This window comes from Cucurbita maxima, unplaced genomic scaffold (assembly GCF_002738345.1).
Source record: "Cucurbita maxima cultivar Rimu unplaced genomic scaffold, Cmax_1.0 Cma_Scf00026, whole genome shotgun sequence".
Taxonomy (NCBI): Eukaryota; Viridiplantae; Streptophyta; class Magnoliopsida; order Cucurbitales; family Cucurbitaceae; genus Cucurbita; species Cucurbita maxima.
The window spans coordinates 3,181,317-3,198,852 of record NW_019272042.1 but is presented as its reverse complement, the minus strand read 5'-3'; the positions used below and the strand labels follow the sequence as shown (position 1 = coordinate 3,198,852).

The 17,536-nt window shown below is 36.1% G+C and overlaps 1 protein-coding gene across 1 annotated transcript; it reads left to right on the top strand.

The window, feature by feature from the left end:
* The first annotated feature begins 292 nt into the window (after nucleotides 1-292).
* On the top strand, nucleotides 293-2,086 carry LOC111499249 (cytochrome P450 78A3-like). Its single transcript, XM_023150793.1, has 2 exons — nucleotides 293-1,349; nucleotides 1,442-2,086. Exons 1-2 carry the CDS (start codon nucleotides 381-383, stop codon nucleotides 2,072-2,074), a joined length of 1,602 nt encoding a protein of 533 aa, XP_023006561.1. The 5' UTR covers nucleotides 293-380; the 3' UTR covers nucleotides 2,075-2,086.
* Nucleotides 2,087-17,536: the final 15,450 nt, after the last annotated feature.

Sequence of the window (17,536 nt, the reverse complement as noted above, 5' to 3'; positions counted from 1 at the left end):
AAAATAGACTAAATTAATAAAAAAAATATTTTTACTTTGGATAAAAATAGTTTTAAATTTTCAAAAGTTTCTATGGTACCGTTTAAAAATATCCTTAAAATAAAAAAAAAAAAAAAAAAAATTTTAATAGAAAGTATAAAGTTTAGGAATATTTGTATTAATGGAGGGAATGGAATTGAATTTGTTTGTAATTATATAATTTTATTTAATTTTTTTGTTGGGCAGTTTTAAAATTATATTTGGTCCACTAAAGGGTTTGTTCTCCCCCTATATAAACCCATTACCAACCTTGTTTGCCCTCAAACCCAAAAAGCCAACGCCCTTTCTTATTCTGTGTTTAAACTCGTAAGAAAGAAAAGGGTGCGACAAGGAAGTGAACCATGTCGTTGAGTACCCAAATTGAAAGCCTTTGGGTCTTCGCGTTGGCTTCCAAATGCTCCTCTCTCACCAAAGACACCCTCCTTTGCTCACTCCTCTTTCTTCTTCTTATTTGCTTTCTCCTTTCCATTTTCCACTGGGCCCATCCTGGCGGCCCTGCTTGGGGCTCCCACGGATACTACCGCCGCACCGCCGCCGTCATCCCTGGCCCAAGAGGCCTCCCACTCATCGGGAGCATGACCTTGATGATGGGTCTGGCCCACCAGCGAATCGCCGCCATCGCCAAATCCCTAGGAGCTACCCGTCTCATGGCTTTCTCACTCGCCTACACTCGCGTCATTGTCACTTCTCATCCCGACGTCGCTAAAGAGATCCTTAACAGCTCCGTCTTTGCTGACCGTCCGATTAAGGAATCTGCTTACTCTTTGATGTTCAATCGCGCCATTGGTTTCGCCCCTTATGGGCTCTACTGGCGGACCCTCCGCCGTATCGCTTCCCACCATCTCTTCTCCCCTAAACAAATCAAATCCTCTGAGTCACACCGCCGCCATATCGCTTCCCAAATGCTCGCAATCTTCTCTTCCACCACCACCTCCCCCCACCGCGTCCGCGACACGCTCAAACGAGCCTCTTTAAATAGCATGATGGCCTCCGTCTTCGGCCGCTTTTATACCCTCACCGACTCCAATAACGAAGCCGAACAACTCCAAACCCTTGTTGCCGAAGGCTACGATTTATTGGGCCTTCTCAACTGGTCCGACCATCTCCCCTTCTTAGCCGATTTCGACCCACAGAGAATCCGGTTCAGATGCTCCCAATTGGTCCCCCAAGTGAACCGCCTCGTCGGCCGGATCATCGCTGAACACCGGTCCAATTCAACCTCCGATCAAATCACGGATTTCGTCGACGTTCTTCTCTCTCTTCAACAATCTGACAATCTCTCTGACTCCGACATCATAGCCGTTCTTTGGGTAATTAATGAAAATCGAAATTAAATTAAAAACACATTTTTTTAAAAAAAAATTATTTTCTAAACATTAATTTCTTTTTTTTGGATGTAAAGGAAATGATATTTAGGGGTACGGACACGACGGCGGTATTAATGGAATGGATTCTCGCCAGGATGGTTGTTCACACGGAGGTGCAAGAAAAGGTTCAATCGGAACTAGACACGGTGGTTGGGAGATCACGTGCCGTGGTGGAATCCGACATTCCGTCCCTGGTTTATCTAACCGCGGTGGTTAAAGAAGTTCTAAGGTTACACCCACCGGGCCCACTTTTATCCTGGGCTCGCTTAGCCATCACTGACACAACCATAGACGGTCACCACGTGCCTAAGGGCACCACTGCCATGGTTAACATGTGGTCGATAGCACGAGACCCACAGGTCTGGTCAGACCCACTTGAATTTAAACCCGAGAGGTTTGTGTCTGGTGGCGCTGACGTGGAGTTTTCAGTTATGGGTTCAGATCTACGGCTCGCTCCATTCGGGTCGGGTCGGAGGACTTGCCCCGGAAAGGCTCTTGCTTGGACAACTGTCATCTTCTGGGTGGCTACACTTTTACACGAGTTTAAATGGTTGCCTTCACCGAACCAAAACGACGCCGTCGACTTCTCTGAAGTTCTCAAGCTCTCTTGCGAGATGGCCAATCCACTCACCGTTAAACTATGCCCAAGGCGTAATTCAAGCTTTTAAATTAATAAAATATATATCTATATATATATTAATATTAAAGAAATATACTATATAATATATAAATATATAAATATAAATATGGGAGGGTTTAAAAAGCCAAAAAAAAAGAAAAAAAGAAAAAAAAACCCCCACCAAATGATGTTTGGGTTGTAGGACTGTGTTCCTCGTACATTTTACTACGACAGTTATATCATCAAAGCTCTTATTTCCCTCTTGTTTTTTATTTTTTTGTTTTCATGTAAATATGAATGGAATTTGACTTAATGCAATTTCTCTTTATTTTGATATTTGAAGGGATAATATTATAACTACAAAATGGGTGTCCACATGGACAAATAATTTAAAAACAATTCAAAGTTGTTTTAATTATGATTATAAATATGGTGGGGCCAATCAAAATCGAGAAAACGAGACATCTTAATCTCTTAAGCACCTGTGTTTTGTGTTCATGACTCGAGACCTTTCACCAAATAAATTTGACAATTAAGACCAAATTACCCTTTCTTTCTTACATCTAATTCTTTTTAAATTACAAGTTTTGATACTTATTTTATAAAAAAGTTATGATACTTTGACTATTGCCTCGCACTATTTGGTTACGGGCTTTAATACCATTCGTAATGAACTAAAACATACAATATGTACTACTAGGGGTGGACTTAAATTTAGAATAAAATTTTTAATTGAAAAAGAAAAGAGATGGGGAAGAATAATTGTTGATTTGGAAATCTAGATTTATGGGAAAAAATAAAAGGGAAAGTGAAAAGAAAGAAGAAAAGAATAGAAAAAAGGGGGTGGGTGGTGGTGGGGTTAGAGCATCAAAGATGTTAGATTTTCTTGTTTGAGCCATTTTAGGACATGGTCCTTCTTGGATGGAAACAAGTATGACGACAAGCTTTGCACTCTATCTGTACCTGGTTTTTTTGTGGTCGGACCCCCTTCTCCACTTACCCTCCCAAACCTTATTATTATTATTATCTAAATCCTCCTTTTTATTCTAGAATCCTATGTTTTCTACCCCTTTTCCACCCTCATTTCCTTTCTTCCCATCTTTCCTTCCTTAACTTTATTAAAACCTTCTACTAACGTTAAATTTTAATGGGGTTTTCTTCTTAAATGTGATAGACAAAGGTAGTAATCAGTTGACTTCAAAAGAAAACGTACTATCTATGTAAGAAAAATAGATATCCCTAGTAATGTTGTACGAGTAACACAGATTTCAAGTTATATAATTATAGGGATCAAGCTAAAACAAAAAACGGTCCTTCATTCGATCTTGGATAATATTAACAAAATCGAAACTGACCTTTCTCGATAGGGGTTTCCAAAGATCAAGAAATTTGAAGGGCATTTGTTAATGGGATTGTTATTTGACATTGTTAGCAAGTTGGGATTGTAATATTACTCTAACTTGGCTTACTTTATGGTCAAAAAGAAAAAGGAACTAAAATTTAAATATATTTGAAGTTTCCCAATCTTCAAAAGCCAACTGCATAATTTTGTGTTTCATCCATTTGGACACTTGGCTGAATTTGAAACATATTTTTCTTTCAACTTGACCTTCAATTATTTGATGAACTTTAAGCAATTAAGAATATCTTCCTTTCTTTTTTTTTTTTTTCTTTTATGGAATTCTCACATGTCACACTCCATTTCTTTCTAAAATCTCTCTCACCACTACCCATTTGGATTAACATCATTTCAACAATATTGTTTCTCTATTTTTATTTCAATCTATTAAATTAAGAGAGTATTGTGAAATTGCACATCGATTGGAGAGAGAAACGAGTGTCAACAAGAAGACTGAGCTTGTGGAAATAAATTTTAAGATCCCACATCGATCAGAGAAGGAAATGAGTGCCAGCAAGGTAAGCGGGCCCTAAAGAGGGGTGAATTGTGAAATCTCCCAAGGAGAAGAACAAGTCATTTTTTATAAGGGTATGAAAACCTCCATTGCCAGATGTGTTTTAAAAACACTGAGAAGAACCCTGAAAGGGAAAGCCCAAAAAAGACAATATCTGCTAGCGGTGGGCTTGGACGGTTACAATGATAGTAATGATATAGTGGGAAAAACATATAATATAGAGAGACAACATCGCGTGTTTAATGTGGTTCGATTTTATAACCTAACCATCTCAAATAATATAAGTACTCAATTTGGGGTCATGAAAGAAAAGGGATTTGTTTTACTTGGTTATCTTTCTTTAATTTAGGAATAAGAAAGAATTATATTGAGAAAAACATAGAAAATAAAACAAGGAGAGGGAATGGTAGAGAAAGAGATATGATGGATGGATTAGAGAGTGAGGAAGCATGAGCATGGTATCGAACACAAACTAGCTAAGTATCTTTCTTATAACTCAACTAAAACAAACTAGCTCGATTCATGGAACCTACCACCTCTACTAGGATAGGTAAGTTCGACCATGGCATAGGACACCTCCTCCGCTAAGAGAAGCCAACTCTTGGTCAGCTCGATCACGTAGTCCACTACCTCAACTTGGATAGGTTATCTCAACTATATGACACACAACCTCATGCTATTGTTATATCTCAAGTAAATGCAAGGTATGCCTGTACAAATGACGACAACGTCCCATTGAAAACCATAGAACTAGTGTTAGGATAGTTGCATTTTAATTACTTTGCAGATTGGAGCATCATTTTAATATTTTCTTTGAATTATTTATATTTTCGCATTGATTATTTTTTGTTGTTTCGTTTTAAGGCTTTAATGTGAACATTTAAGTCCATGTCATCGTTTTATGAATCATTTTAAAGGAATATTTTCGCATAAAAAGATCACGTCATACATATGGTAGCGGCTCAGTAGAAAAATAAAGTCGTTACAGTTGGTATTAGAGCTCTAGGTTATACATTTTTTAGACTAGCCTGCGAAGTAGGCTTAACATGTTTTATGGTCCCACCGTTATGCTCCATTGCCGTTAGGTATGTGATGGGTAAGATACCAAAAGAAGTAAGGTAAACGTCAATGATTAAATATGTTGTTGATGTCTAGTCTTTATCAAATGTAAATTGTATTTGAATTTGTCACCTTGACTATACTAATGTTGACTGAGTTCTATGTTTATTATCATATAATGTACGACATCTCTTACACTAAAGTAGAGTGGACTTGAGAGTAAATATGTGTTGGTTGTAGAATCTACAAGGCTTTCAAAAACTCGAACTTACAATCTCTTTTCCGACAACAACGAACGACTACGAGGTATGAAGTGTGCCTTAGGTGGACGTATGATGGTCGATAATCTCTTTCATGACATGAATCGAGTGTTTTGACGCCATATTTGATTATTTCGTTTAAATGTTAGCGACTTTTGAATTTCGTCCGAAAACATCATCAAATTCCTCTCTCTTTTGTTTTTCGTCTAGCTTTCTCTCTTACTAGTGCTCGAGGGGTGTCAGAGAACATTGGCAGAAGTATGAGAAATCGTCTGGTGATCCGTGGGGGTTGCAAAGGGAGTCGCTGCGTGGATTGCGAGAATTTAGTATACTCAGAGTTATGATATTCATAGAGCAACGAACCAACTATTTAAAGAGTGTCTCGACAAGTTTTTCATCGTGTTCATAGACGACATCCTAATATACTCGATGATGTATCAAAAACATCAAAGACACTTCCACAAAGTTGTACAAAGAAGAAAATTTAGATTTAAAATATTTAAACCGTTCAAAAACTATTTCTTTTTTTAGTTTTCAAAATATATAAAAACATGTTTAAAATTAGGTTATGAAGGAAGAAAAGTACTCGGAGACGAATAGTGATTGTAAATTCTCGATTCTATAAAGTTTCAAACCTCATTGAGACTCCTTCGCCTCTTGAGACATCGACCCTCAAGCTCATCACCCATATACAGCTGCTCATCCTCTGATTTTAAGAAGAAAAAAAAAGTCTCGACCACCTCCCCGAGCAAAAATTATCAAAGATAAGAATTCAATCTTTACTCAATGCATACATCATCCGCCAAAACGTTAAAATTTAAAATTTTCACTTTTAACATATTATTGAACTAAAAAGAAATTAATTATATGAACTAAGGATAAGATTGGACAAAAATTCTATACAAAATATATTTTAATAGCGATATCAAATAATTTCATCCGTAACACTTTTGGTCTACGTCATTCCAAATCATTGCTCGTCACACATCTAATCAAATTAAATTCTATGTCCAAACCTATAACCTAATCCTAATTTGTATATATATATAATTTTTGGAATGTAGGCAATAGATGGGATCAAAAGGACTGAAAATGAGCATAATTGTTGAATGAATAAAAGCATCTAACCAAAGAAGAATAATATTCATTCATAAGTTTGTTCAAATGCTACAATCATTGAGTTTAATAAAAAGACATATGATTAGAATAATGAATGATTCTTAATCATAGGAATTATCAATTGGATGAAGACAGTTTATGTAACATCCTTTGTTTCCTTCTGGAAAAAACAATGTATCCAACTCCAAAATAATTGCGAACAACTATGAAGGTGTAACGTCATAGTTTAAATCGACCTTAATCCCAACAAAAAACCAATTCTTCTTTAATTTCCTATGTTTGGTCTTTTCAATATCCCATTAATTCATTCCTTAAATATGTAATATGTCAATTCCTTTTTCTTTCCAAAACCTCGTACTCCCAACTACCACATTCAGCTTTGAGATTCATATCTCCTCTCGATGGGTTGGTTTAATGTCTTTTCGATTCATAGCTTGTCCCGACTCAGCTAAAGAAATTCTTTTAATTCATTCTGAAGTGAGGAATCTCGTTTGAATAGGAAATAGAAGAGGGAGTAGGAAAAGATATTTCATCGTGAGCTAAATGGGGTCGGAGACAAATTCTAATAATGCTATCAAATAACTCTCGAATACTAAATGACTATTGACATTTTTGTTTATTAGTATACTTTCCATTTTTTAATAGAACTTATTTAAAAAATGAAAATTATTGCAAAATTGTGGTCTTCGAGATTTTCCTCAAGGTTTTTAAAACACGTCTTCTAAGGAGAGGTTTCCATACCCTTATAAAGAGTGTTTCGTTCTCCTCCCCAATCGATGTGGGATCTCACAATTCACCCCCTTTAGGGCTTGGTGTCCTTACTGGCACACTGCCTTGTGTCTATCCCCCTTCGAAAAACAACCTCCTCGTTGGCACATTGCCCAATGTTTGACTCTAATATCATTTGTAACGGCCGAAGCACACCGCTAGCAGATATTGTTCTCTTTAGACTTTCCCTTTCGGACTTTCTCTCAAAGTTTTAAAAAGCGTTTGTTAGAGAGAGGTTTCTACACCCTTATAAAGGATATTTCACTCCTCCCAACCGAGGTTGGATCTCACAATTATCTATTATAAAATTCTTCGTAATGAATAACTTTTAAAAATATATATACATAAAAAGATGAAAAAAATTGCTTAGGAAGAATTTGATCCTCATAAATTACTAACCGAAAAGCTTCTTCCAATCCCTATAAAAATAAATGAAGAATTTTGCAAAGATAAAAATTGAAATAGAAGACGAAGAACTCCCCCGATATGGATAGAATTTATTTATATAGATTTCCTCTAATATTCTATGAAAAAAAGAAGAGAATATAATAATGAGTTTGAAAAAAAAAAGAAAAAAAAGATAGTATTACATTTCTCAAACAAAGAAGCAAATAATGAAGACAAAATAGAATTATTTTAATGTTCTAGTTTATTGAAATAAATAAAACAAATTATTGGAAATTAAAAGAATATTTTATAAAAAGAAATTTAAAATAGGTAATACTACGTCATAGCTAAATACCAAAGCTTGATTTTCTTACTTTTATAAACAGACTATTTAATATTTTCTTTGGGAAAAGTAATATAATATTCCAAAAAGAAGAAAGTGTTAAATTAATGATTTAAATTCATTAACTTATCCACAAAATTAATAAATTATTTAAACTAATTTTTAATACGAAATAATTGAAATTAAGAAACTAATTTAGTTGAATTATTAATAACTATTATATGTACACACAAAATATCACGTTTTCACAAATATTATTATATTCTATCCGTAAATTAATTAAATAACAATAAAATTAAAAATTAAAATAAAATCAAACCATTAAAAACAATAAATAAATAGCAAAATCAAACTAAATTAAATAAATAACTTAATCACTAACAATAAATGTGCTCCCATTTCTTCTTCTTCTTTCATATATAATCTAATATTGAAAGTAACAAGAATTTAATTGTATTAAAAAAAACGTTTTAAATTATAATATAATCTTTTTAATGAAAGTCAATATTGTCTCTTTGATTCCAGCACATCTCCTATTATTATACTAATCCCGACATATTACCGTTAAGTCAAACTTAATTTATTTATAATTTCTTTACCTTTTTATAATTTCTTTGCATGTTTTTTTTTTCTTAAGTTAAAACTTGATTTCAATTTTAAAAATATATTATTTATAAAATATAAGTAATAAAAGAAAGAAACGTATAGAATTCATAAACTTAATTTTTAAAAATGGAACAAAAAGATTAAATGATTTTTAAAGTGGACCTAATTCAATTTTTTTAATGAAATATAAAATAAAATAAAAAAAAATTCTTTTATAGGTTTCAACTTTGAGAAAAATTAATTGATTTATTAAACAATTTTATAAATAAATGTTAACAATTATAATTAAATAAGTATTGAAGTTTGAAGTCAACGTTTAGAAGTGATGAGAAAAATGGAACAAAAATCATTGATCGAGATTCAAATAATTTATTAAATATAGGAATAAAATAATATAACTTAAATAAAGAATAAATATTATTTTTTTTAAAATGCATTAATTTTGACATGTATCTTAGCACCTAAGCAATGAGCGAACAATTATCAATTTGAAATTTAATAGTATTATCCAAAGATATATATATATATATATATATAATAAATCAAAATACTTATTGTTTATATTATATTCACATTAGTTTTTTTTTTTTTTGTAAATTATTTTATATTATAGTGAAAATGTTGATTCATTTCTTAGGTCTATGTTAAACCGATAAATATATAGAAATATTAACGACAGTTTTAACATGTAACGCTCTAAATTTTTAAATTTAGCTATTTTAGAATTAAATATATGATGATATCATTTTTAAAGAAAAAAGTGTGAAATTTGCAAACTCAATTTTTAATAGGGCGGAAATACGATAAAAACATGAAGATGATCTCTCATAACAGCTAGCAGTACCTTTTCATTGTGACCATTGCACAAGCAGATGCTAAGACGACTCATTAAAGACAAGAGCGTCATATATTCAAAAATCTCATAAATACATTACCACCATTCCAAAACTTAAGGGGTAGTATTTTGGCTCGGTTTCGATCTCGGACTTGGATCCAATGCATTTTTTTTTTCCTCAAAGAGCTTTTGTTTTGCGATTTCTTACTGTTTGACCTTAGTCGATTTGTTTTAGCAATTTCGGTATATTCTTACCCGTTAAATTTCTAACACTAATAGCTAAGTATGCTGTTTAATGTTTTAAGATAACTAATAGCTAACTTCCTTCCAACGTCGATTCTTCCCTCGCAATCTATAGGTTGAACTAATGTAATATCCAAAGCGACTAATCGGTTCTGAGGGAGATGTCTTATCGTGAAGGATTTTGTTTTGTTAAAGGGGAAGTTGGATTTACGTTCATAGTGGCAGGGGAAAAGAGGAGAGTGGGTTATGAAACAATTCGGGTGTTTATCCTCCATCTCATCTTCCCATTCTAGTATTAACGACTTAAGGCATCGACAACTATGTTCGTCTTTCCAAGGTGGTATTAAATGTCTATGTCATAATTTTTTACCATCAACGGTCACCTTTAATGTCTCATGTTCTGATTTCTCATTTTCAATTCCTTCTGGACGAAAAAGTAGCTCAAACTCTTGTGGTTGGTGTAAATCTGAGTCTTTTCCTCATATAAATAGTGCCACTAAATCTTCAATACAAAAATCACCCCACCCAATTCCAGGTCATGAGTTGGGTAATTTTGCTCATAACCCTTCCCCTAACGGGATGCATAGGCGATGATCTTCCCAAGCTGCATAAACACACATCCCAACCCTTTCTTAAAGGGTTACTGTAAACCGCATAGCCTCCTAAACCTTTTAGAATTGTCAGCACTAGGGTCGACACTAACCCATGCTTCGAATCTTGAAAGCTCACTTTGCAAGCCTCAATCCACACAAATGAGACACCCTTCTGGGTCAACTACATGAGCGGCAAGGCTATCTTAGCAAATTCTACATGAAATGATGGTAATATCTTGCTAGCCTCAGAAAACAGTGTACCTCGATGGCTGTAGTCAGGAAAGCCCACTTGGTAACTGCTTCTACATTTACGGAGTCCACTGAAACCCCATCCTTTGACTTTTTGTAGCCAGAATTCACATTTAGATATAACTTGGGTTCTTAATCTGTTGTTTAATGCACTAGGATGTCGTCTATGAACACGAAAACAAACATGTCTAAACACTCCTTAAATACTCGATTCATTAACAACATAAAATATTGCAGGAGCATTGGTGAGTTCAAACGACATGACCACAAACTGATAGTGACAATATATCATTCTGAACATTGTTTTGGCACTTTCTCCTCTCTGATCTTAATCTGATGGTAGTGTGATCGAAGATCAATATTAGAAAACACTATTACTTTCCTAAGTTGGTCAAATAGATCCACTATACGGAGAAGAGAGTATTTGTTCTTAACTATTCTCTTATTTACTTCTCTGTGATTGATGCATAAACGTATTGATCCATCCTTCTTCTAAACAAATAACACGATGCACCCCAAGCAGACACACAGTGGCCAATGAAGCCCTTATCTAGCAAGTCTTACAATTGTACCTCTGAGATAAGAATGGTACCCGTTCAAGCTTTTTGCAGAAATCTACAACTCGAAATAGAGGTACTCTTAGTAAATCCTATGAAAACACATCAGTGAACTCATTCATCACCGACACCGCTATCAAGACTTTCTTCCCTCTTTATACCCAAGCGTTGGCCAATATACCCAAGCTCCATGTTGAATTAATCTCTTTACTTTTATCATGGACACTACATTGTGATAACTCTCATACAAACACCCTTGAACTTGTTAAAATAACACTCGCTTTGATACCAATTTGTTAAAATAACACTCACGAATTTGTGAAGTAATCTCACACTCACTAACAATCGAAAGCTCTGATACGCGTTGCTAAAGTAATACTTGCATACTTTTGAAGGAGATGTCAAGAGGTGAGAGACAAGGACACAAAGAATACTGAAAACCTTTTTCTTTTCTCTTTGCTCTGCTTTTACTTTAAAAAAAACAAACTAATTTATAGGCTTTCTAAAACCTAAATATGGTCATCGCCACCATTCTCTAACCCATAAATTCACTCTTCCTAAAATAAATCTTGGCTTTTCATTTTTTTTTTCACCTTTTCATCTGCCACTCAACTTTAAAACCCACCAAAATTAACTAAAAAATAGAAATTCCACCAATGTCATCTTCGTTTTCTCGAGCTCAGTCATGGTTTCTTCAATTTTCTCTCGTTGTTTCGAGCCGCAAACTAAGCTTGTTCTTTTATGACGGGACTTCATTTGAAGCTTCTCGAGAACAACCCATTTGAGATACTAGCTCCTCATTTCTCCCGTTCTCAATCACGTTCGACTCACATGTCATAGCTTCTTTCAGTTTACTCAATTCCTTTCGCAAGTTCACAATGACATTTTCAACTTCCATTTTTGCTTCCTCCATTTCGGCTGTATCACGAGTGATTATCTCAATCGTGTGTCGTAAATTCAATGCCTCCTGTTGGACCCGATTAAGGTTCTCGTTGAGTGAGTCTCTCTGTTGAGTTAGTATCTCTATATCTTTCTCCTTCTTCACTAGCTCGTTCACTAGAACATCAATCTCCATTAACAAGCCATTCTCTTTCTCCACACCTTCAATTTCTTCACAAGCTCAGACATTTCCTTAACATTCTCTTCCTTCTCCTGTTTGAGATAGAAATAACTTTAACTGAGATCAGCCACTTCCTTCTTTAACCTTTCAATCTTCATTTCTAAATCTTTCTTTTCTTCTTTCATCTTCTCTTCCATCCTCATCCTTTTTCTTCTTTCTTCCTCAAATTGCCTTTCCCGCCACTAGAGCTCTCTCTCTTCTAGCTCGGGCTCTCTTATCCGGTTGTTCATCCTTTTTCGATTTTCTTGTCTCCGCTATCAAGATTCCATCAAATCCGCTGCGTATCACCTCATTTTCAATAGTTTCCACTGCCTCACGACTATCGCCATCGTCTTTCGCGCCACCGTGTTCTTTTGTTTTCAGCTTTTCATTTTGGGCCATCAAGAGAATGCCTCCGTTTGTTGCGTCATCCAAGGCTAGGTTAATTGTTTCTTCCACCTTTTCCTCACCTAGACAATCTCTTACAAGATGACTCATTTTGCCACAATTGTAACATTTGTCGAAGTTACAATTATTCACATAGTGGCCATATTTTTGACATTTATAACATTAGAGGTTGGAATTATATCCTTGACCGCGTCCTTGATTGCATCCTCTTCCACGCCAATTTGCTTCGCTCGACAACTCTTATCCTTATAATTTTCTTCATTTCTACTGTCTTGACCATCTTGACCATTCCCGCGACTTCCTCGACCTCTACCTTGAATATTTTGGGAGTATGGTACCTTTTCATCCTTTATTGATTCTTTGGTTTGAAGTGCTTGATCGAGTATCTCCTCCTTCTTCTTACATTGCTCGTGTGCCTCGATAGAACCGGTGAGCTCATCGATTGTGAACTTTGCTAGGTCCTTTGACTCTTCTATCACACATACAACATTCTCAACATTCTCGAAGTTGTCGGTTAACGACCTCAAGATCTTCTCCACAACCCGCATCTCAAGTAACATTTTTCCGTTTCGATTTAGTTGATTTGTCACGGTTTGTACGCGCGAAATATAGTCAGATACATTTTCTGACTCCTTCATCTTCATGCTCTCCAGCTCGCCACGTAGAGTTTGGAAACACACTTACTTGACTAGGTCGGTTCCTTTGAACATATTTCACGCTTCTTTTGAAGTAGTTGCCCTTGCAATCTTCTCAAAGCCTGACTTGTCAACAGCCTGGAACAACATGTATAATGCTGCCTTATCCTTTGATCGCAATTCTTTTAACGCCTTGTCTTGCGCCGCCGTATAACCCGTGGTATCCTTTAGTTCTTCAAAATCTTCTTCGATCATCTCCCATGTTTCTTGAGAACCGAAAAGTGCTTTCATTTGGATGCTCCAATTCTCGTAGTTCGTCTTCGTTAATCGCGGTAGTGGTACTTGACCCATCATAATCGCCATCGGCCTTGATAACAATTTGTTAAAATAACGTTCACGAATCTGTGAAGTAATCTCACACTCACTAATAATCGAACGCTTCGATACGCTTTGCTAAAGTACTACTCGCGTACTTGTGAAGGAGATGTCGAGAGGGGAGAGACAAGGAGACAAAGAATATTGAAAAAACCTTTTTCTATTTCTGTCCTCTTTAACTCACTATTTTCTTTTGCTCAACCTCTACAATTAAAAACAAACTAATTTATAGGCTTTCTAGACGCTAAATATTGCCACTAGAGTGCCACCATTTTCTAACCCATTACCCATGGTTACTAAAATAAATCTTTGTCTTTCATTTCTTTTTTGCCTTTTGATTGACTGAAATTTAAAACCCACTAAAATTAACTAAATAATAGAAACTACTTTAAAACCCACTAAAATTAACTAAAAAATAGAAACTACCCTTCATCATTTAAGTTTATTACAACAGAACTTGAAGTTTGTTCATGATGATGGCAAAAATACCACTTCTTTTCCGTGATTGTCTATGTTGGCATGATTATCGACTAACCAATCATCTAGGGTTTGTCTAGAAATGGACACTTGCCCACCCTTCACTTTATCCCTTGCAATTAAAGCTACGACTGTCGGAGTACTAGTACAAACAGTATATGTAATAAGAGTTCTAATTGAAAACATGTTTGATTATGATGTTTTTTCATCGTCTAGGAAGAAATTGTTGGAAGAAGGGAAAAAAACATAAAGCACAAGAAAATAATAGAACAAGCAAGGGAACAAAAGTTTTTGAGTTTTGTGTTGTTTAAACACTTGTTCTGATGTTTCTAATTAGATTGGAGTATTTAAGACAGACTTACATTCTAAAAATGGCCCAATGGCTAACTAAACTTGCACCTAAACATGCCCAAATGACGAGAAAAAAATATGGTACCATGTATGGGTATGTGGTAAATTGTCAAAAAAAAAAAAAAAAAAAAAAAAAAGATTTTAAGAAAAAACTTGAATAAACTAAATAAAGAAAACATGCTTTTATCTAACAATGTTCTCCTAAAACCTGTGCTATATCATCTTATTATTTGAACTCCAATTTTTGAGCGAAGTTCCTCAAATTTTATCCGTGCTAGAGACTTAGTGAAGATGTCTCCAAGCTGTTCCTCTGTTCAAATGAAGTCAATCTTGATAAGCCCCCGATTTGCACACTCCCAAATGTAATGGAACCTTATCTATATGGACTTGCTCCAGTCGTGCAAAAATAGATTTGAAATCAGGGAGATCTTAGCTTTGTTGTCCACGTATAGCATTGGTGGATCGCCTTCTCTTCTGATCTCTATGGGCTTGCCCCTATGTGGCCACCGTCGAAGCGGCGATGTATGCTTCGCAAGAAAACAGAGCAACTGCCTTTTGTTTAGTTGACTCCCAGCAAATCAAGTCACTTGAGACGAAGTAAATCATCTCGCTAGTGCTCTTACGATCATCAACGTCACCGACCATGTCACTATCACTGTAGCCAACTAGCTCAAGCTTCTTCTTTCCTCTCCCTGCACAGTATCTCACACCCTAGCCTCAAGTTCTGGCCACATAGCGCACGATGCGCTTGACAGCCACGAGATACTCCTCCCTAGGTGCTTCCATAAACCTACTCATGTATCCAACGAAATAGGCGAGGTCAGGGCGTGTGTTTACCATATAGCGCAAACTCCCGACAATGTTGCGGTAATTGGTGGCGTCAACTTTCGGCATAGTGCCGGCCTTCCTTAACTAGAGCTGAGCCTCCATTGGTGTCCTTGTAGGGTTACTGTTCACTAGCCCAGTTGTGTCCAACAGCTTCTTCGCGTACGCACCTTGACATATGGTGATGCCGGTAGTGCTTTGCGGTACTTCGATGTCGAGATAGTAGCTGAGCATGCCAAGATCGCTCCTCTTGAAGATCTTTGACATCTCCCTCCTGAATCTTCCAAGAACTTCCATGTCCTCTCCAGTGATCATGAAGTCGTCGACGTACACTCCCACGATCAGTCGCTGCTCGTCGTGGCCGCGAGTGTACATGCCATGCTCAGAGGCATAACGCTTGAACTTCAACGACAATAGGGTACTGTTGTGCTACGCGTAGTATCTTACTGGGATTGTCGTTGTCGAGGAAGCCAGGTTGTTTCGGACGTAGACGTCTCCTTCAACTCGACGTTGAGGAAAGCAGACTTTACGTCCATGTGGTGGACCTCCCAAGAATGATGTGCCTCGATCGCCAGCAACAGGCGGACAGATTCCAACCTTGCCACCGGCGCAAACACCTCTTCAAAGTCAATCCCTTTCTTCTCGACGTAGCCCATCACCACCAAACTATTGAAATAAAATTCGCTCTGATACCAATTTGTAGAAAATGACAATCGGTTCTGATACCAATTTGTAGAAATAAACGCTCTCTCTGAAATTAACTTGTTAAAATAACACTCACGAGGCTGTGAAGGAGATGTCGAGAGGGGAGAGACAAGGAGACAAAGAAATTCTGAAAAAGCCCTTTTCTATTACACTGTATTAACTCTTGCTCATGCTCTTTTTGTTATACTCCCTTTTTACTCTTTGCTCTCATATTATAATGAGAAGTAGAGCGTGTTTATAAGTTTTACTAAGGCTAAAAATGGTCATAACTATCCCACTTTTTCTAACCCATAAACTACTTCTTTCCTAATATGTATGGCTTTTAGATTGAACTTAAAAACCAAAATTAATAACAATTTTTTTTTTTTTTTTTTTTTTTTTTTTTTTTTTTACTCTCTCTCATTAAGTTTATTTCCAACAAAACTCCCCATAAACTTAAATGCTCTTACCATCTGTCATGCCAATCATCTTCTTGTATTTGTCGAGAAGTACTTTCGGTAGCGATTTTGTAAAAATGTCCGCAACTTGATCCTGACTTGTCACATGCAGCAATTCCACGTTCCCTTCTTCACATGATCTAGGATAAAATGAAATCAAACGTCAATGTGTTTGCTTCTTTCATGCTTTACTGGGTTTTTGGCCAACTCAATTGCTGATTTGTCGTCAACTTGTATTGCAGTTGCACATCGTTGCTTTAGCTCCATCTCACTCAACAAATTTCTAAGCCATATTGCGTGGCACACACACCAAGATGCTGCTACATATTCAGCTTCACACGTCGAGAGTGTCACGATCGGTTGTTTCTTTGAAAGCCAAGTAAAAGTTGTGTTGCCCATGAAGAATACATAACCCGATGTACTTTTCCGATCGTCTATGTCTTCGCACCCTACACTGTCACAGTAACCAACTAACTTATAATCTTCTGTTCGTGAGTAGAATAACCTAAGTGATAATGTTTCTTGGACATATCGTAGGACTCGCTTCAACGCCTTCCAATGTGAATAAATTGGCTCCTCCATGAACCGGCTTATTATGCCGACATTTAATAAAAAACTGGTCTTATGCATGTAAGATAGTGAAGACTTCCCACTAGGCTTCGGTACCTATTTGCATCTACCTGTTCTCCTTCATCGTACTTTGAGAGCTTTGCACCTGGTTCCATTGGTGTTGATACCGGGTTGCAATTTTTCATCTTGTACTTCTTCAAAATTTCCTTTGCATATTTCTCCTGTGATATAAAAATACCTGTTTCTCCTTGTTTAGCCTCCAAACCGAGGAAAAATTTCAACAAGCCCAAGTTCGTCATCTCAAATTCTCGTGTCATTGTGCTTTTGAATTCTTCTATCATTTCATCATTGTTGCCTGAGAAGATGAGATCATCGACATAAAGAGAGACAAATATCACATTACCTTCACTCTTCTTTGTATAAAGTGAATGTTCGTGGGGACATTGCTTGCACCCGTTATCACAAATCAACATTCGTAAAGCGCCTTCTTTAGTTTTAGTACCTTCTTCTCTTCTCAAATTTTCACGTACCCGGGAGGTTGTTCGAGATATACTTCTTCAAGCACACCATTCAAGAATGTTGATTTGACATCAATTTGAAAAATCTGCCATTTGAATTGGGCTGCTTGGGAAATGATCAATTAGATTGTCTCCATTCTAGCGATAGGAGCAAACATTTCGTCATAGTCGATTCCCGC